This window comes from Seriola lalandi, unplaced genomic scaffold (assembly GCF_002814215.2).
Source record: "Seriola lalandi dorsalis isolate HSWRI2012SDOR001 ecotype SW California unplaced genomic scaffold, Sedor1 jcf7180002054317, whole genome shotgun sequence".
Classification (NCBI taxonomy): Eukaryota; Metazoa; Chordata; class Actinopteri; order Carangiformes; family Carangidae; genus Seriola; species Seriola lalandi.
The window spans coordinates 1,273,371-1,300,254 of record NW_019524870.1 but is presented as its reverse complement, the minus strand read 5'-3'; the positions used below and the strand labels follow the sequence as shown (position 1 = coordinate 1,300,254).

Sequence of the window (26,884 nt, the reverse complement as noted above, 5' to 3'; positions counted from 1 at the left end):
CTGAAATGGACATGGGACACCAGTCACTTTCATTTTGTATTTGACAGTGTATGTGGCTGAGGGAGGTCAGACTGACACTAAATGGAGAAATATTCAGTCACTCCTTGGGAAACTCTCAGGGCCTTTCTGTAACTGCCCACTGCAAAGCTATACCCTGGATATCAATACAACTATCCCAGTGCTGCCCCACTCATTTATATTTCCATCCACCCTCAACCTCTTGCCAACTCCAGCCTAAACTCCACTCTTCTTAGTGACATGCTGCCCAACCTGGCCAGACTCCTATTTCTGGGGGGTCAAATTGAGAGACCCAGACTGTTCAAACCTGTTTCCACTAGCAGAATCTGTTTAGCATTAGATGCAAAGAATAAGATCAAATGAAATATATTGATTCAACTCGTTTGAAGCCATCGGCGTTATCTACTTGTGATTTGTAATGTGCTGTGAAAATCTGCGGCTCATTTCTGAGTAAAGTCCCAAAGGCAAAGCGTTAAAAATATTAGATATTGTAGTTACTTTGAGTGAACATACATCAGGCTGGGTGTGAGTAGCTAGCATGCGAGTGGTGTAAATAACAGTCTTTTAATGGCACAGTAAACACAGTTATTTATAAATGACGGGGAGGTTGTGAGACTCAAGAAAACGTTTCCAAACAAAAACAATATTTTTTGATAATGAAGTTTCGTGCTATGAACTTTCGTCCACATTTCCGCTGTACGGGCATTTGCGAAGACTGACAGCTGTGCGAGCCAATAGAAAGCCTGGATTTGAAGCGTCGACCAATGGCAACGTGAGCGGAGGGTTGTTATCAAGTCGTAAACGGTTAGTAACAGGACAAGCAGGTAAGTAAGATTTTGTCTTGTTATTTTCTCTAAAATTAACAAACGCTCCGCTTGTCAGGAAAAAATATTCATTTGGTTAAACCTTCGGCTGTTTGACGTGAGCAGGCTGGATTTTTTTAGTACACTTTTATGCCAAACGTGCAAAATAAACGGTAGTCATTGAGAACTCACTGTGGGATCGGGAAGCAAAGAAGCTAACGAGCGTTAGCTTAGCCTGCTAGCGGCACCAGCCTCGCTAACGTTAGCCTCTGAACTAGCGTGTAGAGAAAGTACTCTTAATTCTATCACTTAAATCACTGGCAGCACATTCTTTACAGTATAATCAACAAAGAAGTCCCTTTCATAACTTACTTTTAAATTTCTAAGCTCGGTGTTGACGTTATTCAACGTTTAAAACTTTTTCATTATAAATTTTCAATGATAGGTTACGTTAGCCAGCTAGCGTTAGCATGCCAGCTGGACGTAAAAAAAACCCTGGAGACTCACAACTTTATTTACTGAGCGTGACTCTGTGTTGAATTGTTTAAGAAGGTTTCAACTAACGTCTCACTATTCTATCTCTTTTTATCAATAGGTGTCATGCTATTTCCTCGTGTGATAACTGGAATTATGGCCCCTTGGATTATTGAATGGAGAATTGCAACAATGGAGATAAAGGTATTCCTAAACAATAATAATTATTATTTAGTTTTTATTTTTATTTTTCTGTGCTGCTTCTGGCTGCTCCTAGGGGCGATGCTCTCAACCGACCCTCACCTGTGGTCAGTAGCTCTGAAAAAAAGGATGATATGGTGGATACAAGTGGCCAAAATTAGTTGCCTTTTTTCGGGTTGACCCCTAGAGGAAAAACTGCTCTTTTGCCTGGGAAGGAGCTATTTCAACAGTGGAGTTAAAGGTATTCCTAAATGATAATAATAATAATTTAGGTTTTATTTTGTGTTTCTGGTTGAGCGTAAGAGTGATGTTCTCAACCAGTGCTCACCTGTGTCCATGGGATAATATTCTGGATACTAAGTGAGTTGCCCCAAAAGGAATAGCAGCTCTTTTGCTTGGGATGGAGCCACATGAGATGCATAACCACTGGATACATCCCTGAGGAGGTATTTCAGACACTGGGGAGACCCAAAACATGCCAAATGGATTACATATCCCAGGAAGTGTGGGAATGCCTCTGAATCCCCCAGGAGGAGCCCAAGGATGTGGCTTGGGGGCTGGAGGTTTAGGCAACTTTGCATAACCTGTTGCCACTGTGCCATGGAGCAATATGAGAAGATGGATGGACAGATGTTTTTACCAAGTACCTGTTTGGAGGATGACTGCAGCACATTGGATAACTATCAGACGTCAGCAATATGATCCTAAACATTTGCTTTTATGTAGATATAAATTTTTAGGGCAGATGGATTGGCAGTTGCTCTTTCTCATTCACGCATGCATATAAACACATAGATAATTACTAATTTATTATGCATTTCCACTATAGTAAGCTGATAATGCACAGTGGTCATGCAGGACCTGTAGGAAGTAAGTGACACGCATTCATTTGCATTACTTAACAGTAAAAGCGGTGTACAACACTGCAAGTTACATGCATTGGCTGATGAGACGCACTGAACCCATGTAAATGCTATTACTACTTACATTACCCTCTTCTGCTTAATACCAGGCTTAAATTTAATAATGCATAACTTTATTATAAACATTTATGTGGTATTACTCATCAGAGGATGTAGCCCAGCATTGTAAACATCCATTGAGCAACAAGTCATTTCTGGGAATATCAAGATTTTCCCAGAAAATCTTGTTTATTTAAAAGTCATATTAGATAAACTAAATAAGCATGATAAACCATAGTCCCTAAAGCAAAAGTATAAATAGATGAGTTACTGTTGAAATTTAAACCTCAACCAAAATATAAAAAGAGATATCAGTACTGTAGACATTGTGAAATGATCTTTGTGGGGTGCAACACCAAAACAGTCCCGTAATAATAACTTATCTAAAATTATATTTTAATTTAAAAGCGAAAGGAAAGTTAGACCCAATTATTTCTATTGCACAAGTACTTATATTGTACAACACCTTTACAATGTCACATGCTTTAATTACTCTAAGTGCCAAAAATACTGATCAACTGAACAGAACAAAACATCAAAGAACTGAAGACGTTACAACTGTGGAGATGATACAACAGTGTCACATGTAGTATTGGGCAAAAAATGTATTGAATTCTTCACCTTAATTTGAAACTACATGCTTTTCAAGTTTAAGGGATTAATTATCAGCCAATGCATACAAGCCACAATAGCTAAATGATAACACAAGACCTCACGCATACACAGATAAATGCCAAGTCCTATTTCTTGTAGTCAAGATTACATGTGATGGACACATTGTAAAGCAATGGAATGCAATGCAATACAAAAGCCAAGGAACAATATTGAATTTTAAAGGTGGGTCAGAACCTCAGTAGCTCAAATTTGTAATGTGGGTAACTTACTATTTGATCTGGTACTACCCAATTTAAAATTAAAACAATATCATTTATAATTTTTGACTTTCTTTTAAAATAAAATGTTTGTACAGATGCTTTTGTAGACATGTAACATATAACAACACCCAGCCTTATTTAAAGTTTGTATGTACAGTTTGGTTGAGACTGTCAGAAATCTACTCCTAAAACTCTTAAGGCTGCAGTTTGTGCTGTTGTAATAATACATTGTTAGTTATTATATTTTCTTAATCCATTACAACACAGAGATCTAGCTACAGCCTCAAATCACCAATCACAAACCTCTGACACACACAAAAAAAACAACCTTTAAATGCTAATGTATTTAATCGCATTATATTGTTGTCTTTGCTTATGTCCACCTGTAGTTTCAGGGATGACGTTATGTAACAGAGTCAGTTATACAGGACTCTGTTACACGTAGATGTGGTAGGTTTTGTTTTCCCCCGTGTTTCCAAACAGCATATGCTTTTGTATTATATTTAGATTATGGCTGCATTTAACAATCATGTGGGAAAGAGCTCCTTCAAGTGGCCACTTGCTGCACCTTCACAACAGTTGCTGTAGTGGTGGGCGATCTATTTCCTGTAAAAAAGTGACATGAGAGACAGGCAGTCTCAACTGGGCTCAGTCCTCCCAAAGGGGTGATCTCTCCTGTAACAACTAATAGAAATAGGAAACATAGTGAATCATAGTCGTTCTGCAGTGTTCACCAAATTAATTTAGCCTCCAAGCTCTGTTGGCTAGCACTAGCAACACTGTTTGCCAGACAGCCCACAACATACAAACAAAATTATAACTAATGTTACTGTTGATAGCAGGCCAGAAAATATTTAAGACCTGTGTGAATTAAGACTTTTTTTTTTTAATATACCTTCTAAGGCTGAACTGAATTCAGTGATTTGAAAAAACCTTTCAAGACAAGCACATACCTGGATTTAAAGGAGCTTATCAGGAAATTAAATAGTAACAATTTTGAATAGAAATATTAACATTAACTCTTATTTCTCTTATTTGTATGACTCAGTTCAGTAAACACCGCATGTTTGTGTTTTTGACTGTTGGTCAGACAACAAACACATGTTCACTCAGACTTCGGGGAATAATGTACTATTTAATAATACTGCCTTTAACAAGGATTCCTGTGTGTTAGTTACCTGACACAGAAGAAAATATAATATAATATAAATCAATATAGTTGAGTTATTAAAACTACATTTTGACACAACTGCCCCCTACAAATTAGGTGTAAATTCCTAACAAATTTGTTAACAAATAATGTAAATATAGCTGCCTGATTGGCGTTCCAGTCATCATTATATCAATAGGAATTACTGTTATATTCTGCTGGAAATAAGATGAAACTTAATTGATCCCCACAGGGTAAATTCACTTGTTACAGCAGCTCAGAAGTAGAAGAAAATTAGTCATTGACTGATCAATAATGTGATATAACAAATATTTTTACTTAATTTAGTCCTTACTGGTTATCTATTATATTTACATACTTTGGATGGTATGAGGGAGAAATAAGTATTAGATTACATTCTGCCTGGTGCTAAAAAAAGGCCTTTAAAAGTCATAAATTTAACCTGCAGAATTCCTTTAAACAGCATCAGCAGTGTTTCCAGTTGAACTACCAGCATTACCTTTATAAAAGTCTGTTCCTAACAAGTGCAGAATTGAGATCGCCTTGTGTTTTGGAAGACAATGCCCTCCTGTGGTATCTTCTTTTGAGCTTTTTGCCGTTTCTTATCTGCCCTTTACTCTAGTGGTGAGTATGAGAAATGTCTCCCGCCTACCAGCAAGCAACACACGCACGCACGCACACACACACACACACACACACACACACACACACACACACACACACACACACACACACACAGAGCACTTCTATGTTTGTCAGACTCAAATCCGAGGGAGCGGAGCTAGCCGCCATTTTCTAAGCGTCTCTCCCTAAAACGAGAGAAAAAGCCCCGCGACAAACTGCCATCTGGATTACCTTTTGCTTACTGAGAATCAGAATTTTTGGTAAAGGATTGCCGTGAAATCGCCTACATTTGAAGTAATTTGGAGTAGAAAGGACTGTTTCACGGCCTTGCCTTATATTCGCTGTAGCGGCGAGGCGAGCTAGCTGGCGAGCAAGGTGTAGATCGTTGATTCGCCCATTGCCTGAATCCGGAACGAACCCGAGCGGCTCTGTCAACCGGGCCCCTTTCGGCAATCTGGCTGCATTTTTGGATTAATTAATGGCAGAGTGATCGAATCGAGCCGCGTTTTTGTGTTAGCACCCTTGTTTTTTTCCACCAAAACTGCAGGGGATTGTTGCCGAAATTCCCTCGGATAGTGCAACCTCGTCACGTGGTAGGTTCCTCCTTTTTCTTTGTTAGCGAGCTAGCTAGACTGGCAAGGTCTACTCCCAACTTCTCCGCTTTAGACGTATCTGCATTAACGCTATGTACTATTTCCATTAACTACCAGCTTGTATGCTCAAGTAAATAGATTTACATTTGTTTACAACAACAGACTGCCTCTATTTATTTCCGTAGTCTAATTGCAATGCACACCATGTCTCCACTTTGCATTAGGTCTTAAAGCGTTGTTTAAAATAAGTTGTGATCCATAACCAGTGAAGGTGTCATGTCATTGTGGCCAAAATATTAACGTTTACGATATTACAGAGCCGGGGCTTAACTCTCACGTTAGTGCATGTGTTTCCATGGCTTTTAACGTACAATATATATTACTCTGGGCGTTATTGACTTAAAACTATCACTGAGGAAGGTGAGCGTATGTTACGTAGCAAGTGACTAAAATGTTTACTTGCCTAACGAGATTTGCGTAAAGCCGAAAGGCGACTTTCCGCAGGAAAGAAAACAAAAAATCGTTAAGCCGCTATATTGAAACGAAAGGTACAAAATGAGACATAATGTGAGGAGGGTAGGTAGCGTTTCACTGCAGTTGGCTTATGAGACCCGCACGCTAGCTTTCGAGCAGGTTGTGTTTCTTGCATCAGCAGCTTTCCTCAGCTAACGTTAGCCAGAAGCGAAGCGCATTAATTTGCACGCAGTGTACAAAGTGACCGGGTTTATCCAGATATTTATCTTTCAGTTCTTGGGAGTTTAGTACACGTCGTGATCGGTTTGCTGTTTTTTTTTCTGGTACGGCTCAATGCTACAAACACTCATCTTGTCTGTCTTTCTGCTGAAGCTGTTGAGATTTCAAGATTATGAAATAACGTAATTACACTTGAACGCACCAAGAGCAGAAGCGCCAGTTTGTAATATTTACAAATGTTTTTGTAAACACCAGGAAGACATTTTGGTGATTACGTTATGGTTGGCTAACGTTTGATGTGGACATTTTTGACGCATCTCTATTTAGGCAGTTTACCGGTATTCTGTTATTTTAATGGATGTGAGTCATAGTTATGAAATTACTAACGTTAGTTAATGAATTTCCTCCCCTATAGCATGAACACGCTCGGTGTGTTTGGAGCGGAATGGGCGGCTTTAGGTATATGAATTGCATTGCATAATCTGCTTCGGAAATACCAACATGGCGTAGTGCGCGCTGACTAGAAACTGCGGTGAAATACTGAGCCCCCATTCATCTGACCCTGCAGACGATACGTGGAGATGCAGCTCGCTTTTATCTCGTGTTTTTTGAAGGGAGGCTTTTTTAAAAAGAAAAAAAGTTAAATGTGGATATACTTGCAATCGGTGTGAATGGCAGGAAACAACACTCTTATCTTAATCACGTCATTATCATTCTCCTTACATATTTAATTTGAATATTTTCCTGGCAATATTATTTGGGAAATTGGGAAGGTCTAATAGGTTCAGCTGAAATTGACACAGGAACCTTGTCAGTATGACATCATGTGCTTTGGACTAATGCTGGGGCCTAAATCCACCTACTTACGCTGCCTGTGTGGAACCCTGCTGCACACTGATTTACCAGGGCACATGTAGGGCAGTGGGGTTTGGACAATTTGCATCAGCTTTTCCTGTTTCTTGCCTCATCAGAAATTAATTCCAGTGCTTATTCTTTAAAGAGGAGCCTTGTAAGTAAATGACAATGAAGGCTTGTTCACACATGCATTGGTGTTGTGGGAATTATTTATTGGCCTGGGATTCCGCTCAGATGTCTGTTGTTATCCTATGTATATTGTCAGTGTCCCATTCCCCAAGGTCAGGGCATATCAGTAATTTTTTTAATATTTATTTAAATGTAGCAAAAAAGCTCCTCTGCAGAGAAATACATTATTGTTATTACAATGAGTTAGATTACATTTTCTGAAATGTTGCAAAAGCTAAGGAAATGGTCAGAAATAAATGAGCACATTCAATCTTAAGAGATGTTCCTTTCATTCACCTGGAGTGTTTTTCCCAGTTGCTTTGTAGGATCATTTTTAGCAACACTCGCAGCCAGCAGGTCAGCAAAATGTCAATGAGTCACCCGTTCATTTGATTAGGCCTTTAACTAGATTAGTTGTAGACATTCACTTGGTTTGTGTTCGACTCAGTATGTTGGACTTGTTATTAAGCAGTGGTATTAGTGCATTTGTACTGATTATATTTGGTGCCAAATGTTTGAGGAATGGTACTTTCTTTTTAGGTGGTGGTTAGTAGTTTTCCACTGACTCCAAAGGCTCACAGAACCTGTAGTGCAAGTAGTTCAGTTGTATCCTTATTGTATGTAGGTAGAGCATACCTTCATGTTACTTAACACTTAAGAAATACTATTTAATATGGAAAATTATGTAAAAACATTTTAGTATTTTACTGATATTAAAGCATGTTTTTGAGTTCTTTGAACTGTTGTATTTTTTATACATTTCCCCAAAACATAATGTTCTGATTAATCATGAGCGCACTAATGTCAGTCAAACTTTTGCAGAGCTACTGGTTTCAGTGTTAAGAGTATTTAAACATGATTTTGGTCGTGTTTGTGTATGTTTGTTTACACTGTGTGGTTTTAGGTCCATAGCTGTACAAGGTTGTTAATGTTACCTGTGAATTGTTGATAGGAAAATATCTCCACCCAACACCCTCCTAAATCAACAAAGATCAGAATTTGATTAGGTAAAATTTGAATTTTCTTAATTTCATTAGACTTGTGCGTTTAACTCTATTTCTTGTCTCCCCTCTCTTTGTGTCTTTATTCTTTGTTCTATCCAGGCTGTCCTCAGGTGGGGCAGTAAGCGGGTGGTGTGGAGCAGGCCGCGGTGCCCGTCCCTCTGCACTGCATGGCTGCGATGGCGCCCGCTCTCACCGACGCCCCAGCCGAAGCTCACCACATCCGCTTCAAACTGGCTGCCCCATCCTCAAGTCTCTCACCGGCCAGTGCAGAGAACAACGGTAACGCCAGCAACATCCTCATCCATAGCAGCGGCTCCGCTAAGTGCAAGTCCGCCTCTGAAGAGTGCCCTCTTGACTTTTGTGGCGGCGACCAGGAACAGCAGCAACAGCAGCCCCAAGCCGACTCTGTGGCCCAGGCCTCGGCCCTGGGCAAGCTCCAGCCACTGGTGGCTTCTTACCTATGCTCTGATGTGACACCTGTCCCTTCAACTAAGGAGTCAATTAAGCTGCAAGGAGTCCTCATCAAACAGTCTGTGTTGAAAAGCCACAGAATTCTGCCCAGTTCCCTGCTCAACGGCGGAGGAGACTTCCTGTTGAGGAAGAGGCAGGCGATTGAACTCTCTGGCGGCCAGCTCAAAAGCCTCATGAGTGGCAGCACCAACGGAGGTGGCCAGCCCATGGCACCTGTCAATGGCCTGGCCAAAAAGTTGGCCACTATGTCTGGCTCTGGCTGTGTAGTGGCAGTGAATGGTGACAAGCCCTCTGCCACCACAGACTCTCAGTCGCAGAACCTGCCCTTGGACTCTGAGACCTTGACAGCTACCTTATCAGGGCATATCCCGGTGAAAGGAACCCTTAAACAGAAGCATTCCTCTGGGGTTTCTCAAAATACTGATGGAAAAAACCTTGAACCGCCAGTGCTTCAGTCTGCTGCACTTTCCCCCTTTACCCATGACAGCCCCAACCCCAATGAACAAGTAAATTTAGAGGAGGCTGATTCACACACGCCTACCAGTCAGCCACAGGGCTCTGATAGGGAGAAACCAGGTAGCAGCCAGCAGGGCTCTCCACCATGCACACCTGCACCACAGCCTCCTCTACCCTGTAGTTCTTCCTCGGACAGCCTTGATGCTCATGTCAGGGAGCGCACCCTTCTCAACAGCAGCCGCCAAGCTGAGATCGAAAGCCGGCTAAGGCGCCTGCGCAAACGTCTTCAGGTGGTACAGGCCAAACAGGTGGAGCGGCACATTCAACAGCAGCTGGGTGGGTTCTTGGACTCCGCTCTCAACCGGCTACTGTCTGGTAACCGCAAATCGGAGACAGCAACCCCCACAGCTACATGGAGGAGTGGCCGCCACTCTTCCTCAAACAACAGAGATGGCCTCGGTCGCTTCCTGAAAAGTGGCTCGATGCCCTTGGAACTGGAGAGGCTGTATCTGAGCGGATCAGCCAACCTTCATTCAGCAGAAAGCGCCTTTGACTCAGACGTAACAGAAAGTAGCTCTGGAGGGGACTCTGACCTGGAGGAGGAGGAGCTGGCCAGAGTGGACATTGAGCAGCGACATGTCAAAATGTAAGTAAAAATGTCCCCACTCACTGACACATCAGGCTTATTTAGAGCTGTACATATCTGCAGCACTGCACAATAATTCACTGTTAAAGCTGAAGTTGAATATTGAAAGCAGTATTTTTATGAAATGATTCATTAATAGTTGACTACATAGTTCTGTTACACTTGCCTCATACTCGAGTATCTCACATTACTCTTTTCAACTGCCCTGTGAAAGTCCCTGTATCTCTGGGCCCTGCAATATGCTGCTCAGACCTAGCAGGTGGTGATGACAATTATAACTGCCTGGTCTGCCTTAGTAGTGGTTGGGTCAAACTCCAGGGAGGGGTAGAGATACCATTTGCCCAGAGAGCGAGTATAGTTGTGTGGGCGCTGTCATCCTGTGGAGAATGCTCAGGCTCGAACGGACTGAAAGTAAAAAGCTCTCTCGTCACACAGTGCTTCCTCCTGAGAGGGCCAAGGCTGAAACTGAACGTTCTGTTTATCTGCAGAGCGAACAAGTGAGCGCCCACGGAGCCAGTGAATGTTTTGATTTAAACTGAAACCAAGAGGTATCATAGAGTTGGGGGTGATGGTGGTTTTTCAGAAGGTGCGAGTTTTTATGTTTTTTTTACACACTGCCTGTTGTGATGTCAGGTTGATCTCAGCAGGAGCCTGCAAATTTATTCCATGGGAAGTTCACATCAGAGTACACATTTCTGTGTCATTAGTGTTTGGAAAGAGGCAAAAAAAATACAGCAGGTGGGTCAGCAGCGTTAATGGACTAACTGACCTGTGTAGGATTGGGTAGATTATTAACGAAGTAGCTAAGAACACTGATTTTCTTATCCTGTACTGTGCTGACTTTAGACCTTTGACCTAAATATCTTCATAACTGGAACAACAGGAAGTGTCTGTGTGTGTCTCTTTGTGTTGCAAGCATGATTCAAAAGTAGCAAAAAATGCTTGTAATGTAATATTTTAATACTTTATCTTCTCCGTTTTAAGGTCAAAGGAGGCATTAGAGCACTTAAAGCACGTCATTTTCAAGGGGAAGGGACAGTTACATTTATGTGATCTGAGTGAGTAGGAAGAGTGAGAGAGATTGATAAGTGATAATGAGTAGTTTATGTAAACACCGGTTTCAGACAAAGAATTCTTTTGGGTTGGTAAATTCCCACTGTGCCTATTATATCAGATCTTTAGCTCTTAAAAACCAAACTCTACAATTTTGTTCTGTTAAACTTTGTTAAACTATGAATATGTTAAACTAGGAAATGACAATTAAAAAAAGTTGAGTGTTTTTGTATTCAGAAAACGACCGTCCATAATATAACGCGAAGAAGTAAATATGTTGATAGTGAGGGTGAAAGCTGTAATCAGGAAGTTTGTTAGAAAGGGAATTTGATCATGGAAGAGAAAAGTAGGCCTGAAATTTCCTTTTTTTCTAATTCAATTTCATGTACATTTTACTTGATTCCTGAGTCATAAATTTACACATGGAAGTAATTAAGTCCTATACTAGCATTTCTCTTATTTACTATAAGTAAGACTTTATGTTTGGGATGTACAAAAGTAATCACAAGTTGATTTAACATTTGCATTCACATCAATCAATCTTTTTCAACAATTTTTTTATTATGGAATCAGTTGATCAATTATTTAAGTTGTTATTTGTTAAGTGATTTATTGTTACGAGAGTGAAAAAGAGACATATCTTGACTCTCAAGGTGTTCATGAGAGGGGTACTGATAGATAGTTCAGCATAAGATTTGACTCTTTTACATAGCAGAGAATATCTGTCATATATTATCAAGATGTGCATTTTTTACATACCCAAAGTAATTGTTTCTATTCTCTCATTATATTCATGCTCTAATTAATAGATAAATGGCTCTGGTTGGTTGCAGATGCCAAGTGGACCAATCATATTTCTTGCAGTCTCTAAACAGCTGATGTAGTACAACTTACTTTGTGTAGTTACATTCTTGAGGAAGCGCCTGCAAGAGAATGAGATTATTCAGATTATACGGTATGGGCATGGCAGCTAAGTCTGTACAATGGTAACATGATTCCTTCCTCACTATTTACAGTCACTGCTGCTTTTTTTTTTTTTTTTAATAAATCTTGAACAATCACTCTCTAACATTTTTAAACAACCAAGCAAAGTTCTTGGTAGCAAACAAATTTTTCCTCATTTGCTTCAATCTGAGCTGCAGTTAATCTTTTGTTATAGAAAACATGACGCATCTTGTTCCTGCTTTACCATGAAAACCTTCCATTGGCCAACCATTGTAAATGTTTTTTTTTCTTTTCAGTGAAGCAACTCCAGCTTCTTGCAACTGTCACTGTTGTTAGCAACTACAAACTTATCAGCATGTAAAAATAAGATTCCATAAATGTAATGACAGTTTTTATTGCTTTTTTGTCAGTGGATCAGTATAATGTCGTAATGATGTGTGTTCATTGACTACAGCTTTGCTATCATGTTCATTAACTATCTCCCTTGTTTCTTCTTTCATCTCTTGAAAGTAAAAGTCAGCCAGACCAGTTGTACTACAGTTAGGGATGGGAACTGATAAGATTTTATTGATACCAATGCCATTATCGATTGTGCTTATCCATCCGATTCTTTATCCATTCCTTTATCAATTCTGTGGATTTTGTGTGGGGAAAAATAGTAGGCCTTTACAGGTTTTCAGTGTCAACAACACAAATTTTATTATGAGTCTCTGAACACTGAACAAGATAGATAACTGCTCTGTAGTTGTTCAATCCCTCGAGGAGGGGGTGCTGTCTGCCTCTTTAGGTCTGCCTTGTATTCATTTACAACAACAACAAAAAAATGCTCTCGGACGTGAGCCGGCTCCCATCGTTCTCATAAAAGAGCTGTCTCGTTCGTGACCAACACATCACTAATACGTAACTTCACTACTCTGCTGAGACTGAGCGTCATTTTGTGTGAAATTAAGCCACACTTACTCGACTCCTCGACTGCCTTTCGCGAAAATGTGCGTCGTTGTTTTGAAATGCACGCGGATCTAAGTGGAAGGCACCAAAAAGGGAATCGTTAAGCATAAAGGCAAATTATGTCGATGGATCGAACCAGTTGGAACTGCTTCTCAACTAGAAGCGGTTCTTGATTCCCATCCCTAACTACAGTAGGGATGTACCACAGTATGTATGGTTAAATGAAATGCAGATGTAGTTAATAATTGTAATGCAGTAGGTGATTTTGGCCTCTGTTTGTGTATATAGCTTCCCTAAATGTTCTTAACTTCTATAACACCACACAAAAGAGTAATGTGTGTAGTTGTCAAGGGAAAAATCACTGATTAATTAGTTACTGCTTTAGATAACAGCCCACTGAAGCAAATATGGAGATGTTGCCTTCCCTGCAGAAGTTGTGAAACAAACAAATGTTATTTTTCACTCATAAAAATAACCCAGACCTGAGAGCACTTCACAACTAGTTCAGTCATGTTTTATAAGGCCCTCTATTTCTTACTACACAATATAGCAAAATTATGTAATTTGAGCATAACAAAACAGGCTCCGAGAGCCAAGTTAATTTGCTCAGATGTTCCATATATGATAGTTTTTGTGTTGCTGTCAGAAAAGCATCCATCATTTTATAGTTTTGCGTGTGTTTGCCAAGCGGTTGTACATGTAAGCGTAGTAATTATATGTACGCTGAGTGAAGGCTGCCTTTAGAAATTTAAAACTGTCCATCTGTAATGCCTTCATAAGCAGCCGTGTGATGCACATTGTATAGTCAGCACAGCATCCCACAGCAACTTGAAAACTGGTTCTCAGCTCCCAACCCTGCAGAGGAGAAACCATAGCTCATTGTGAACATGTTAATCTTCCAGGAAGTAGGGTGTACGTGTGTGTATGTATAACCATAATGTCACAACTGACATTTTGTCTCAGTTACCAATTAATGGCTTACAGCACTACACCAGTCAACACTACAGACAATGTAACGTCTTCTTCAGGCAGCAGCACCTCAATTATTTAACGTCAGCTGAGTTGACAGCAGTGTGGAAAATAACCTATTTGGGCTGTTTGTTTGGATGCAGTGCATTGCTTACAACTAATCCTGTCATCCCTGTCTATACTGTAGACGTGGTTTCCCGTATCTTAGAGGATTGGGGGCCAGCCAACATCTGTTGCTTTGCTTATGCTGCAGGGCCTTTCTGCTCCAGCCAGTTTGTCTGTCTGTGAATGTGACGTCCACAATGGCCTCTACCCAGGGTGTGGGTGCTGCTAGCTCCAGAAATGAATGTTAATACCAATCTTGTTTTTATACTAGCTGCAAAAGGACTTAGACAGCAGATGCATGAGAACTACATATTCACAGGAAGTGTGTTATTTAGGCATGTTACATGGAGCACGGGTTGTTCTGTGTTGAGAAAAGAGTGGGCACAGCTTCTTGTTTCTGAGGCAACAATAATGCTCATCAGGAAATCTCAGATCTTATGTAATGGCTCATGGACAGAACAATGAAAATGTCTGAAATTTGACCGGGAATGAAAGGCACCTAGGTTTGCAGGAGTGTTGTCTGCAAGATGATAAAGCTACAGATAGTACACGAGTACATGTTGCTTGTGTGATCTTTATGCAATAGGACAGTTAAAATGCCTGTCTGCCTGCTGCTCGTGAATTAGGGTAACTAGGTTGGCTGAGACTACAGCGTGCCTTTCATGCTTATGGCTCAGCATTACTCTGCAGTCTGAGTAGCTTAGCTGTGTTTTCTCCCTCTTTTCATTGCTCTGTGTGTGTGTGTGTGTGTGTGTGTGTGTGTGTATGTGTATATATATATATATATATATATGTGAGTGCCTGTATAGGTTTTAGTCCTGTTTGACACATCTGGATGTGTTTAGCTCAGCCCAAGTTCCTCAACACGAACCCACAGGCGTTACATAACCCCCCTCTTTTATGTAATGACTGCTGCAGCTCTCTGGCTGAATTTGCCCTCTCTAGTTTTTCCTGCCCCACACCCTGTCGGCCTGCCTCGTTCACAATCCTGGCTCCTGAGCAGTTTCTTCCTGTAAAAAGATGAGTTTAACCAGCTGTCCTGTGAAACTCCAGCCTGCCATCATGGCATAGCAGAATAAACCTGAAATATAAGGCTGTTTTCAGGCTCTGAAATGTTTCATTGTTGGGATAATTTTCAGCTCTTTTAATGTGTTTGAAAATCCTTGACTCTGGAGGGAAAAAAATGACAGCTGCTGCTTTGATTTCCCTTGTTCTTGTTATTGAGCATGAATGATGACTGACTGGTTTTTGAAGCATAATTGGAAGGTGTTTTTTTTTTATTTGATTTCATATGGAAAAGCAGGGCTTTTTGTATTGTGTTACCTTTCGTCATAGCATGTTCCTCTGGCAGGTTTTTGTACAAGAAGCTGAACATGTGTAAAACATGGGGAAATGGAAATTAATGTTGCTGTCTAATGCATAAAAACAAAGATAGCTGACATGGGCTTAGTTGGGGCTGCTCTGATCCAGTGCGTTTTCCCACAGTTTGAGCTGAGTGTCTGTTATTAGCCCTAATGCCATAGTTACATTTACACCCTTAACCTGAATTAAGCCTAAATGTTAATCCAGTTTAGACTTGTTTAACAGCCTAATATTTCTGCATTTAGAAGATGTAGCCTGGATCACAGCTTTGCTTTAATGGCCTCATATGATCCTGTTCTGCAGAGTAAGCTTGGAGGTGCAGAGTTGAACCATTGTGGCAGGAAGGTTTTGAGAGCTAGCGTGCCAGGTCCACTGTCCTCTCTCCACTGCCAACCTGAGCAAACTATGGACATTGAAATCCTGTTTTCAATCAGCAGCAGCACTTAACAGTTGGGGCACATCTGCAAAACCTTGCAGAAACAAGGAGCTCAATCTAAGTGAGGGAAAAGGGGGACAGATGAAAGCTGGACTTGGAACTAGAACTCAAACTGCTGCTGTATTTTTGTGCATAAAAGTGTCAGAGAAAACAGCTGAGCACAGGTGATCACATCCAGAGGTGAGAGTGTGACGGAAATGAGGTGGATGGCTGCATATTCTGTGCTATTTAGATGCAGCTCTATTCAGTCTGCCTTATGTATTCATTGATATTTTTGTGCTCTATGCTGTTTTGCCCTTAATTCATTTTTAACTCAGAATTTTCTGACATTATTTTTTTTACAATTCATAATAGATTTTGTTTAATGTTTAATTTTAAGGATTAAGGTTTATATGATTGTTAAATCATCAGAAACAGAAAAATAAAAAAATTACATCGTACAGTTTTGGAAGATTTGGAATTATGTTGCTTACTTTGGGAGGCTTGCCTGCTCCTATTCAATAAGTGTTGAAGTTGTATATTCTGATAAAACTGTTGCTTATAAAACACATAAGTAAGCACATAATGGTGCAGTCAGGTTCAGCTTTATGAAACATTTCCCTGTAGTGGAGTGTGGGATAAAGGATACATCAGAACACTTGTGTGTGGGACTTGTATGTTAACATGTGCTCACAGTGCTGAGTGATGAAATGATGAACAAAAAATGGCAGAGCAGATTCATTTCTTGAGCATTAAATATTGTGAAGTGTAGTGCATAATTACACAGCTTCTTACAAGCGTCAAACAAATAGAAAATTAATCTCCTTCCACCGGCCAATTGTGTGTCCATATGGTAACGACTGCACCCCCCCTCCAGTATTAACAAACACACTCTAGGGAGTAGAGGAGGGCAGAACCAAAGATGATGAAATTGTTGTTAAAAATACACTTGGTTTGTTGATATAAATATGATTTTTGCAGCACAACATGAAATGCAGTGACTGAGCAGCAGCTCAACTGTCAGGGGCTGTGAAAGCATTCATAAGAACATAGGTTCTCTAACGTGAAGGAACATCACAAGCGTCTGTTCAAGGTAAATTTCCATTGGTAGGCAGACATCAGGTGTTTATATGCGGGCTATGCTCAGTGGTCAGCTCTCACCTTGAGGGCGCCTGTTGGTCATGTTGGTTTTGGAGGGGTCAGTATGGTATAGGGGTGCCGAGTAGCGTACAACATATGCGCTACATCCAGAGAAGCACCACAATGGAGAATGTGCTGACAGCCAGAAAACGGCGGCTGTAGTGATTGCCGCTGGTGCTTTGTGTGTGGGAGTAGAGGGGGAGGAAAATATGTCCTGGTTACGGGGGGGGAATGGAGATCCTAGTGTGGGTAGAGGGGGGGGTTCTCAATACAGCTAACTGACCCCTCCTCCTCATACTCCTCTGTTACTCTGACGATTAAGATCATTGGACTCATGAAGGCCTATGTGGATTTATATTTTACTAAATGGCAGTTTTAGCATCCCTGTTAGTGTAATCTTCACTAGTGGAACCAGAGAACTGTTGAGTTTATTCATTTAATTCACCTGACATGTCAGGTCTGAATCAGTCCTTAATAATATAACACAAGGACACAACACAAGGAGTTGGGATCCACTGTGCTATTTTCTTCCCACCCTGTCTTGATCAGAGCTCAGCATCCCCGTCGTGTGACCTTTATGAACAGCCTTTCTTGTCTTTGTAAGAAGGCCAACGCTGAGATGTTTGCTCCTGCTTCAGTGTTTTGACAATCTCTGCAGCCTGCACCCGGTCTTCCCTGTCGTACAGTGTATGAATATCCTTGAAATCATTTTCCACTTCACCCTCAGGGACATTCCACCTGGCCTATCCACCCTTTTGGTCGATCAGTTGTCCACCCAACACTTGGTGAATCATGGCGCACGGACGGCGTAATTTGTGCATCGGATGGTGGGACACAATTTGAGCCACCAGTGTTGCTTTGAGATGAATCTCAACAGGGACTCAGAGATGCAAATGGATTGCCAGTGCATTGATCTGATGCACCAGCCATGGGCGTGTTCAGGAGTGTTGCAGTGTTTGTGAACATTCACCAACTAGTGTGTTAAGAACAGTACATTTGTTTATGTGAGCACAACAGGCCTGAGTTTGTAGATCAGCAATAGGAAATGTTATTAGCCGAAAACACTGCAGCTGTATTTGCAGCAGTGTCCTTGATGCTGTTTTGCAGTGAACGAGCCATAGATGGCTAAATGTTGGAAGGAATCATGCCATCTTTCATTCCACTGATTGGTGGCTGATGTCTGCGTCAAAGCAACAATAACTCTGTCCATTCAGCTCCACAATAAGACAGGATTCCTGGTTGGATTATTGGTTATCTGAGTGTCTGCTGCACTGTTCCCTGACCCAGCCCCACCCCCTCCACCACCCTGTGGCCTGTAGATTGCTTTTAAAGGCCGTCTGTTCCTCTCCAGGCTGCCAGAGCTTCCCAGTCCTTGTTGTCCCTCCTCCCGTCTTCCTTCCCTTCCCATCTCTTCTCCCCCCTCTCACCGCCAGTCTTTCTCCACTTCCTCCATCCTGGTGGAGCCCTGAAAAACTGAAAAAAGGGGCGGGTGTGGGGAGGAGAAAGCACAGAGGAGTGTAAGGTCTATCTTTGTCTGCCATCTGAGTCATTATTTTCATTGTTCAGCCACGGTCACTGCGGCCCGTATTTTGATGAAACGGCGCCCTCTGTGGTTGCTGCTACACAGTGCAGGAGCAGACATTTTCCTCTCATGTCTGCCTTTGAAATGCCCATTCTGTGTGTCATACTGGTAAAATGGAGTACTCTGCTCTCAGTTGGCATTCATTCTTTGACATGGGATAAAGCTGTGAAATGAAAACCCCCTTTTTTACATTTGTACCACACTTAATGATGCGTGTCTGATCGTATTGTTTTTTGATTAGAAAGCTTTTATGTGCTGCCTGCAGTTGCCATTGCTGGGAGCTTTGTATAATGCTGATTCACTGACCTCTGCAGTCTGGCAGAGGAAATGCTCAAAGGCTCACTAGATTATATTCTCTAAATGATAAGTTTCAGTTTATCAATTTACTATTTCAGGCTGTTTCAGTGTGATTGACCAGACATTCACCATATTACACTGCTTGTAACTAATAATAATTGTCTTTGGGAAAATGATTTGATATTGTGAGCCCTGCAGCCTCTATGATTATTTTAATTATTGATCAATCTGCTGGTTAGTTATACAATTTATCCTGAACCCGTCTATAAATCCATCTATAAAATGTCAGAAAAGAATGAAGAGTCCGGTGACATCTTTAAATGTCTTGTTTAATCCAACCAACAGCCAAAAAGCAAATGGTATTCGGTTAACTGTGAAATAAAATAGAGAAAATGTCTTTTAAAAATCTTCATTTTTCAGAGAGATATTATTTTTTTGTTGTTGTTGCAAGTTTTCTTCAAAAATGGCTTGATCTAATCCTTTGATTGTATTTTTAATCAACTGATAGTTGCAGCTCTATTATAACATGTAAATCATCAGGCATTTTGTTGCACCTTTTCACCCATGGTCTCATACTCGCACCTTCTCTGACCATCAGATGGAAACGGGCGGAGAGTCGCTACACAGTGGAGAGAGCTGCAATCATCAGCCACTGGAACTGGCTCCAGGCACACATCTCGGACTTGGAGTACCGCATCAGACAGCAGACCGACATCTACAGACAGATCCGCGCCAGCAAGGTCAGTTGTTATATTTGAGTTTTGTCAGATATGTGTGTGTGAGGATCTGTTAGTGTGAACACTGGAATATAATGTGTGGACTTCAGAGAACTATGCTATAAAAGTTTCCATGGAGTCTGCATGATGAAGAAGCTGCTGTGATGTTCTGGTTCACTTCAGGCTGTCTGTGTGACAAACTGTCTCCGCGCTCATGTAATGTAAGTGGTGCTCCCTCTGCTTTTGGGGTGAAGAATGACACTCAGGTCTTGGTTCCACAGGGCTTAGTAGAGTTGGGAGGGGTTGCCCCCAGTGCGGTGCCTGCAGGTGGGACAGAGGTGAAAGCAGAGCCTGTCAGTACTCAGGTAAGCAGAGTGGAGGCTAACAGAGGGGTGTGTTTTCCTGTGTAGCTCGCCATATTTTGTCTGTTGGAGCTTACAATATAAACCAAATTATTGTCCATTGTCTCAAACGTTGTGTCTTAATGAGTATACGGGAGTTTTTTGTTTTTATTAAGGAAAAAGTGAGTTTGCTTGCTTGTGATACATTGTGGTTATCTTTAAAAAATTATACAGCCGCTGGGGGAAAGAAGCACTTGTTCAAAGATCTTGCAGTAAATTAGCCTAAAAACTTGATGCAGTTGTAATTTAGGTTATATTTCATGCAATGAAGACAAAAACAGCACGCATTAAATCTATAAGCTTCAAATATTCTCATAAAAAAACAGCTGTATGCTATTTGAATAACATTTCTGTGTAAAAATATTAATACTTACAAAAAAAACAAATTTTTAGTTTGTAAATATGCAAAGTTCAATGAAAATATTTGATTAAACCAACCTTAATTCTGGGTTTTAATTATCTGAGCACTGGATGTTATATTACTGATTGTCCTGTTCACTTACAACTGTATTCATCGTTACCTGATCATCAGAAAAAACATTGAACTTGTTTGTTCTTGTAAATCAAAGCATCTGGTGGAAGTTAAATGTTCACAGGAAATGATTTCTTTTTATCTGTCCCTCAGGTCTGAGTGAATCAGACAAAAGAGCTTTTGCGCAATAAGCTCCTTCAACATTCATATCCAAATAATTTCCACATAATTTATAACAGGATGAGCCCATCTCTCTGGATTTGTTTAAATTGCTTATACAAATGTTTGTGAAGCCAGTACAACTGCAGGTGTGACCTCTCCTTGGTGGATTACTGCATGTTGATTAGTCACACAGTCAGTTTTCACTTTTATATTCTTAAATTATAGGATTTTGTTTCTTTGCTGAGGAATATTTCTTTTTAAAACAAAAATAATCTGCTCTCTCTCTGGTTAAATATTATAGAGAAACTATAGAGACCTCAAATTGTGAGGTTAAGTTTTAGGATGAATTTAACTTTGATTGTAACCATGAAATTGTGCTCATTAGTGTAAAAAAGCTTGTGAAGTAGCAGCTCCCAGCTATGCATGGCGATGACAGTGCAGAATAGGTTTCTAAACCTTGGGATTGCCCAGCTCCTTTCACAAATCTGGACTGAATAATTCAAGGCCACAGCACCGGGATGATTCAGTTTGTCTGTTATGTAGTTTCCTTAAATATCCTGGGTTTGCTAAGTGCTGCTGGTCAGCCCTGTGTTCCTCTGGCAGTTCAACACGAGCTGCAGCCTCACTGGCTTTGTCTTATCTGTCGATGCAGGATGTTGGTTCAGAGCGGCTGGAGCACACAGGCACCGCCCACGTCAGCAACACAGAGGCCGGCCCCTGGAAGAGTCAAAATGGACAGCCAGTTAATGGCGTCCTTAGCAGGTGAGGCTGATAATGATGACCTAATATCAAGTTCCCAGTATGCAATCTGCTTTCTGTGAAACACAAGAGGGGAGTTCTTGATGATAATGAATTCTGGGGATTTGTAATAATGAGATGCTGATGTTACTTAGAGCTGCAGTAATTAGTTGCTTAATTGATTAGGTGAACACAAAAGAAATTGGCTTTGGTTATTTTTCAAACAAAAATATGACATTTATTAGTTCCACCTTCACAGATGGAAAGATTTAATGCTCTACTTTGTCATATATGAGAGTAAACAAAATGTGTGTGTGTGTTTAAAGTTGAATAAAGCAAAATCTTAGAGCTGGAAATTATAACAGGCATCTTCTGACAAAGTAAGTAAATGGGAGACTCCTTGATTATGTAAATAATCCCTAGTTGTATGCCTGTTTTTACTGTGGTTACTGTGTCTTAAAATGGGATTAAGTTAGGTTTTTATCATTAGAGCTGAAAGGATTCGATGAATCTGTTTGTCAGTTGTAAGAAAGTGATTTTTTTTTTTTTTTTTAAAGTAAAATGCCAAAAATATTTGCTTGTTTCAGTTTTCAGAATTTTCCTTTTTCTCTGTTTTTATATCATTGTAAATTAAATATTTTTTGGGGTTTTGGACTGTTAGTCAGATAAAACAAGACATTTGTCATTACTTTTCTGATATTGTAGAGACAAAATAATCTGTAGTTTAATCAATAATGAAAGTAATAATCTGTTGTGGCCCTCTTTACCATTGAATATCCTAATATTAAATCACTGCTTAATCTTGTCTTGTGAAGCTCTGTGAGCTCACTTCCTGTGTTGCTTGTTCTTGTGACAGGATGGCAGAAAGTGCAGACACCAAGCACCAGCAGCCGTTGGCCTATGACAGCACATGTGTGGCAGCGCGGACACGACCACTAGTCAGCTGTCGGCGACGGCGGCTCATTCAGCCCAACACTGTGCCCAACCTCAACGGCAAAGTGAGTTTGATTGTGTGTGTTCATGGGCTTGTGGTTTAATATTCTGTAGAACTGGGTTCAGTTCTGTGTTATGCAGCAAGTTCATCATCATTAAGTCATGCAGCGCTTCCACGTTAAAGGAACGTAAAGGAAACACTAATTAATAAATTTGATACTGAAATCACAGAAGATGTGTGAATATGTTGAATGCTCGGTTGCGCATTTTAGAGCAATGAAGTGGACTTTTATTCTTCTTTATATCTTCTATTGTGTGTGTGTGTCTGGGCTGCACTCACTGATTAGTTCCTTGGTTTGTAACCTGATAGCTGAATAAACAAGAGCTGGCTGACTTTCTGAAAAAGTAGGGCATCTTCCTCCAGAGTCAAAGAACAAAGAAGCGTAATCACCCTCGTGACAAGTTTTTATTCGAGGAAAATAGAAACGTGCTGATTGTTTATGCTTTTCACCCTGCAACACTACGGCTTAGAGTTCAGTATAAATGTGTTACTGTAAGGCCGTGACATAGAAATGCCTGACGGTGTGTGAAATTATTGAGGAGGTTAAAAATTAGATTTCTTTGTGCTGTTCCTAAATTAACAGAGAGAGGTTAGTTGTACAGTAAGCAATCCCAGTTTTCCTCCGTCTTTCCTACTGTTTTATAGTTTCATGATAAAAATTTAAGCTGGATTTACTATATTTCTGCCTGTGAAGTTGTTTCTGGATTTTAAATTTGTCTGCAGTTCAGATAGATCCATCTGTGAAAAATACTGGTACTCTGTCACCATGACGGCGGTTGCTTCAAGAGGAAAATGTTTTCTGGGGTGACTCACTTTACTCCTGTGGTGCATTAAACTGTAGAAATATTAGAAGCCATTCATTCGTCACTGAGTAATATGTGCTTTAATGTCAGAGTGGAGCAGCTCAGTTTTACATGGTTTTTAAAACCCTTCGTTGTCCACCCCCACCCCCAGGCCCAGAGAAGCAGCTGTATCCAGTGTAACTGCAGGGTTAACCCCAGCTGTGTGATGTGTGGTGGCTGGTCCACCCCCAGAGAAGACCCTCAGTACGAGCTGCCCACCCTGGAGCGCCTGTCAAGACTGGATCTTGGCGTCCACCCCATCCTCTCCTTCCCTGACGGTCAGTGCTGGGCTCCTCGCTAAAAGGCAATCTCAGTTTACGCAGCCATTTCCTTCTTCACGTTCAGAGGGGAAGACAAACAAGGAGTGGCCGCAGAGAGAATTCTTCACCAGGAAGTTCTTAGAGAACATTTTCAGTCATTTAATCTTTTCTGTCTGCCACGGGTATCGTGTTAACGACAGTGACGATGGTCCTTTTTGTCCTGGAGTTTCAGAATATTGTCTTTACTTTGTATCACAGGGTTCACTTAGATCTTTGATTATTAAGGAGTTTGTCATACATGAATCCCTAAAGACTGATACATAAGTTGTTTGGATTTGGCTTGAGCTCATATAGTACATTGTCTTTGGCTCATTATAAATTATGCATTTGCAAATCTGAAGTATCCAGCTGCACACTGCACACTAACTTAGTGTTTAAGACTTCTTCACTCTGTTTTTTTTCTCCCTCAGACGTTTGTATAGGCCTCCGTCTGCAGCAGGTGATGAAGAGCCAATGGCAGACCAAGTCACTGGAGAGGAGCAAACCACTGAAGAAACTCTCCCTCAAACACAAGCTCTCCTCGTCCAAAGAGAAGCACAAGTTCACCAATTCACTTATGGCAGTCAGTAAGTACAAGAGGAAGAGTTTCATCAGACTCTTCATCAAAGTCGCCCACACAGTCATTATTTCGCATCTCGATGCAGGTCCTCTGATATCCCTTAAATTATATTAGCTAAATAGAAGTTTCCACTATGGAGACCTAAAGTGTTTCATATTAAATGTATAAATAAGAGATGGAGACAAAATATATTTCCATGAAAATGTGAAATGAGCTGATGTGTCCTTGAATCTCTGCTCATCATTATGAAACATTTCTTCTTCTCACAGTAACAGACTTTATTGCAGGTCGTTTTTATTTCATTCCAGCTGTTTTATTTCATTACACCATTTTTTCTCAGTAACCGTTTTATTTCATAACGCCACGGGGCAGAGACAGTTAATCTGCTATTGCAACCACATGCTCAAGCTCCAGTAGTGAAACCCATACTCTTACAGGTCTACAGTAGATTTCATTGTTACTTTTTATTATAGTGGTGAAACGTTCATAACCAGTGAATTGATCCTTTTGAAATATTGAAATTTAAAACCTCTACTATGACAACTCCTTGTTAAAACGTGACTGGCTCCTGGTGTTGCAGGACTGGGCCACTATAAGAACCGTGCAGAGAAGCCGAGGACAGTGGACAGCAGCGTGGGCACCAGCAGTGCAGTGCTGAACACGGCCAGGCTCGAGGGCCAGGCCGTGTGCAAGACCGAGCGGCTGCAGGCCCTCTCTACCCCGTTAGGGCCCTACGACAAGAACTACAGCCGCAAGAGATTAAGAGAGCCCTCGCTGGATAGAACTGACAGTGAGTCTTTGTAGATTGAGTTATATATCTGCAGGAGAAACTCATCTATCAGTAGGACTGTTTAATAGGATATTGAAGGTTTCCTCCTGGTATGAAGAGAGGGACTCAGTAGTACTTGTTCTTTGGTTCCAGACACTTTTCCCTCAGTGTAGATGTGCTGTTACAAAAATCTATCTCTTTTCCAGCCTCCCCTAAACTCTTCTTGGACTCAAGCAGCCCCTGCCCGACTCTGGCCAACATGCACTCATCCCTCCACAGCCCCCTGACGCGCCAGCTGTCCACGTCTTCAGAGAACTCCACACCGCTGGGCCCCAGCAGCCAGAGCGTCCCGAGCACACCTGTAAGGAAACGCTGCAACACAGCTCACTTTTTATTGGCCTCATTAGCTGATAGAGGAGTGGGACTAAAGTAGGGCCGCCCCGTCGACGTCAAGGAGCTCCCAGTTTGAGCCTCATGGTCAAAGCTTTTTTTCTCTTTGATTGTACATACAGCAACACGGGATAATAGCATAGCACATTTTTATAAAGTTTAACCAACCCAGCACCATGATGCTCGCCATGTTTCTTAACCCTTGTTTTTAAAAGCTTTGATGCTTTAGTTCCGGTCCTGAAAGCTAACGAGATCTGACAAACCAAACCAGATTTTAGCTCCCGACATCTGGAGGACAGGCAGCAGATGCAGTGTGTTAAGATTTCACTATAAAACTCTAATTAAGATGCACAGTTCCTGTTTCTTTGACTGAGTGTAAATCTGGTGTTTTCACGTGACAGATTTTATAGCCTTTAACACCATCATCATCTGAGTGTTACAGGTAAAATGTAAGGATTTACATGTCTGTCGTAGGAGACTCGGACTTAATAAGAAATCTTGCTAGTGTCTGAAAACAGAGTACAGTCAGATATCAGACATTACTGACATATACTGTAAGATGATGATAAAGAAAGTACGTGGGCAGTCACGAAAGAGAAAATGAACTCAAGCTGAAACTGAATTTTGCTTTTTTGTTTAGTGGTTAGTGAAGCAGAAAAAGAAGGAAACAAAAACAGACAAACACAACTGTTGTGTCGAGTAACACAGAGTTCACATCCGACACATGCGTGGACTTTTGCTAATTTGCACACAGGACTCGTTTGAGAAGTTTAACCAAGGCATTAATATTGAAATGACGGCGGTATATATTATTATGTAATATTCAAAATGACAGGCTAAATAAGTTAAATTCATGTCCATCCCATCGAGTCAAACTCATCCAAATCCTATAATCTTTGAAGCATATAAAGTGTGTTTGGAAGTGAGCTCATGATGTGACGTAAACTCAACATTTACAAGTAGATGTGTTGATATTTGGACAGGAATTGACAAATAATATTAATGAGTGACTAAGTCTGTGAAGATGTCGTTGTTTTAACTGTATCAGGAAAGTGTTGATTTACTCCTGCAGGCAGTTGTGAGGTCATACTGTTAGTGCTGTTTTGGATTATATTACAGGTGTGTCACTGTTTGCTGTAAGTCATGTTCATGTATGTAATCCTGAGGTTGATGTGTTCCTTTGACCCCCAGCAGCAGCCCATCAAGAGGAGGCGAGGTGAAAGCTCTTTTGACATTAACAACATCGTAATCCCCATGTCTGTGGCGGCCACCACCAGAGTGGAGAAGCTGCAGTACAAAGAGATTCTCACACCCAGGTAAACACCTGCACTGTTCAGAGCATCAGGTGCGACCAGCAGGATGTTTGTCCTGTGGCCTGTTTGCTCTGACGCAGCAGCTGCTTTCTTCTTCTTGTCTCTTTATATTCTTCAATTGTGACGTTATTGTGAAGCATGTTGAACCTTATGGGCTCCTGTACTCACATCTGTGTATCTTTGTGCATAGTTGGCGATCTGTGGACATCTTCTCCCAGCCCATCACTGAAGAGGAGAATGAACGGGAGGTAAGAATTTAGTCATGGTTAAGGACCTGTCAATTCTCTTATTCTGTTTTCAAATGTATAAGATGTGTTAAATATTTGATCTCCAGAAATTCGGAATATATGGCAGTGAGTGAACAGTGACAGCTGGTGG

The 26,884-nt window shown here is 40.9% G+C and overlaps 1 protein-coding gene across 4 annotated transcripts in view; it reads left to right on the top strand.

The window, feature by feature from the left end:
• The first annotated feature begins 827 nt into the window (after positions 1-827).
• Positions 828-26,884, top strand: part of LOC111655410 (KAT8 regulatory NSL complex subunit 1) — a 30,703-nt gene continuing 4,646 nt past the window's right edge. Inside the window, exons 1-13 of one of the 4 annotated variants that reach the window (XM_023406807.2) lie at positions 828-842; positions 1,417-1,499; positions 8,541-10,014; positions 19,429-19,570; positions 19,828-19,911; positions 21,234-21,343; positions 22,176-22,317; positions 23,268-23,433; positions 23,886-24,041; positions 24,615-24,824; positions 25,010-25,164; positions 26,385-26,509; positions 26,697-26,754. In XM_023406807.2, coding sequence (XP_023262575.1) covers positions 8,609-10,014; positions 19,429-19,570; positions 19,828-19,911; positions 21,234-21,343; positions 22,176-22,317; positions 23,268-23,433; positions 23,886-24,041; positions 24,615-24,824; positions 25,010-25,164; positions 26,385-26,509; positions 26,697-26,754 — 2,754 coding nt within the window. In that variant the 5' untranslated portion in view covers positions 828-842; positions 1,417-1,499; positions 8,541-8,608. Of the gene's footprint in view, positions 843-1,416; positions 1,500-5,255; positions 5,722-8,540; positions 10,015-19,428; positions 19,571-19,827; positions 19,912-21,233; positions 21,344-22,175; positions 22,318-23,267; positions 23,434-23,885; positions 24,042-24,614; positions 24,825-25,009; positions 25,165-26,384; positions 26,510-26,696; positions 26,755-26,884 lie in introns of those variants that run through there. The other 3 variants (XM_023406808.2, XM_023406806.2, XM_023406809.2) reach the window with 3 other exon arrangements.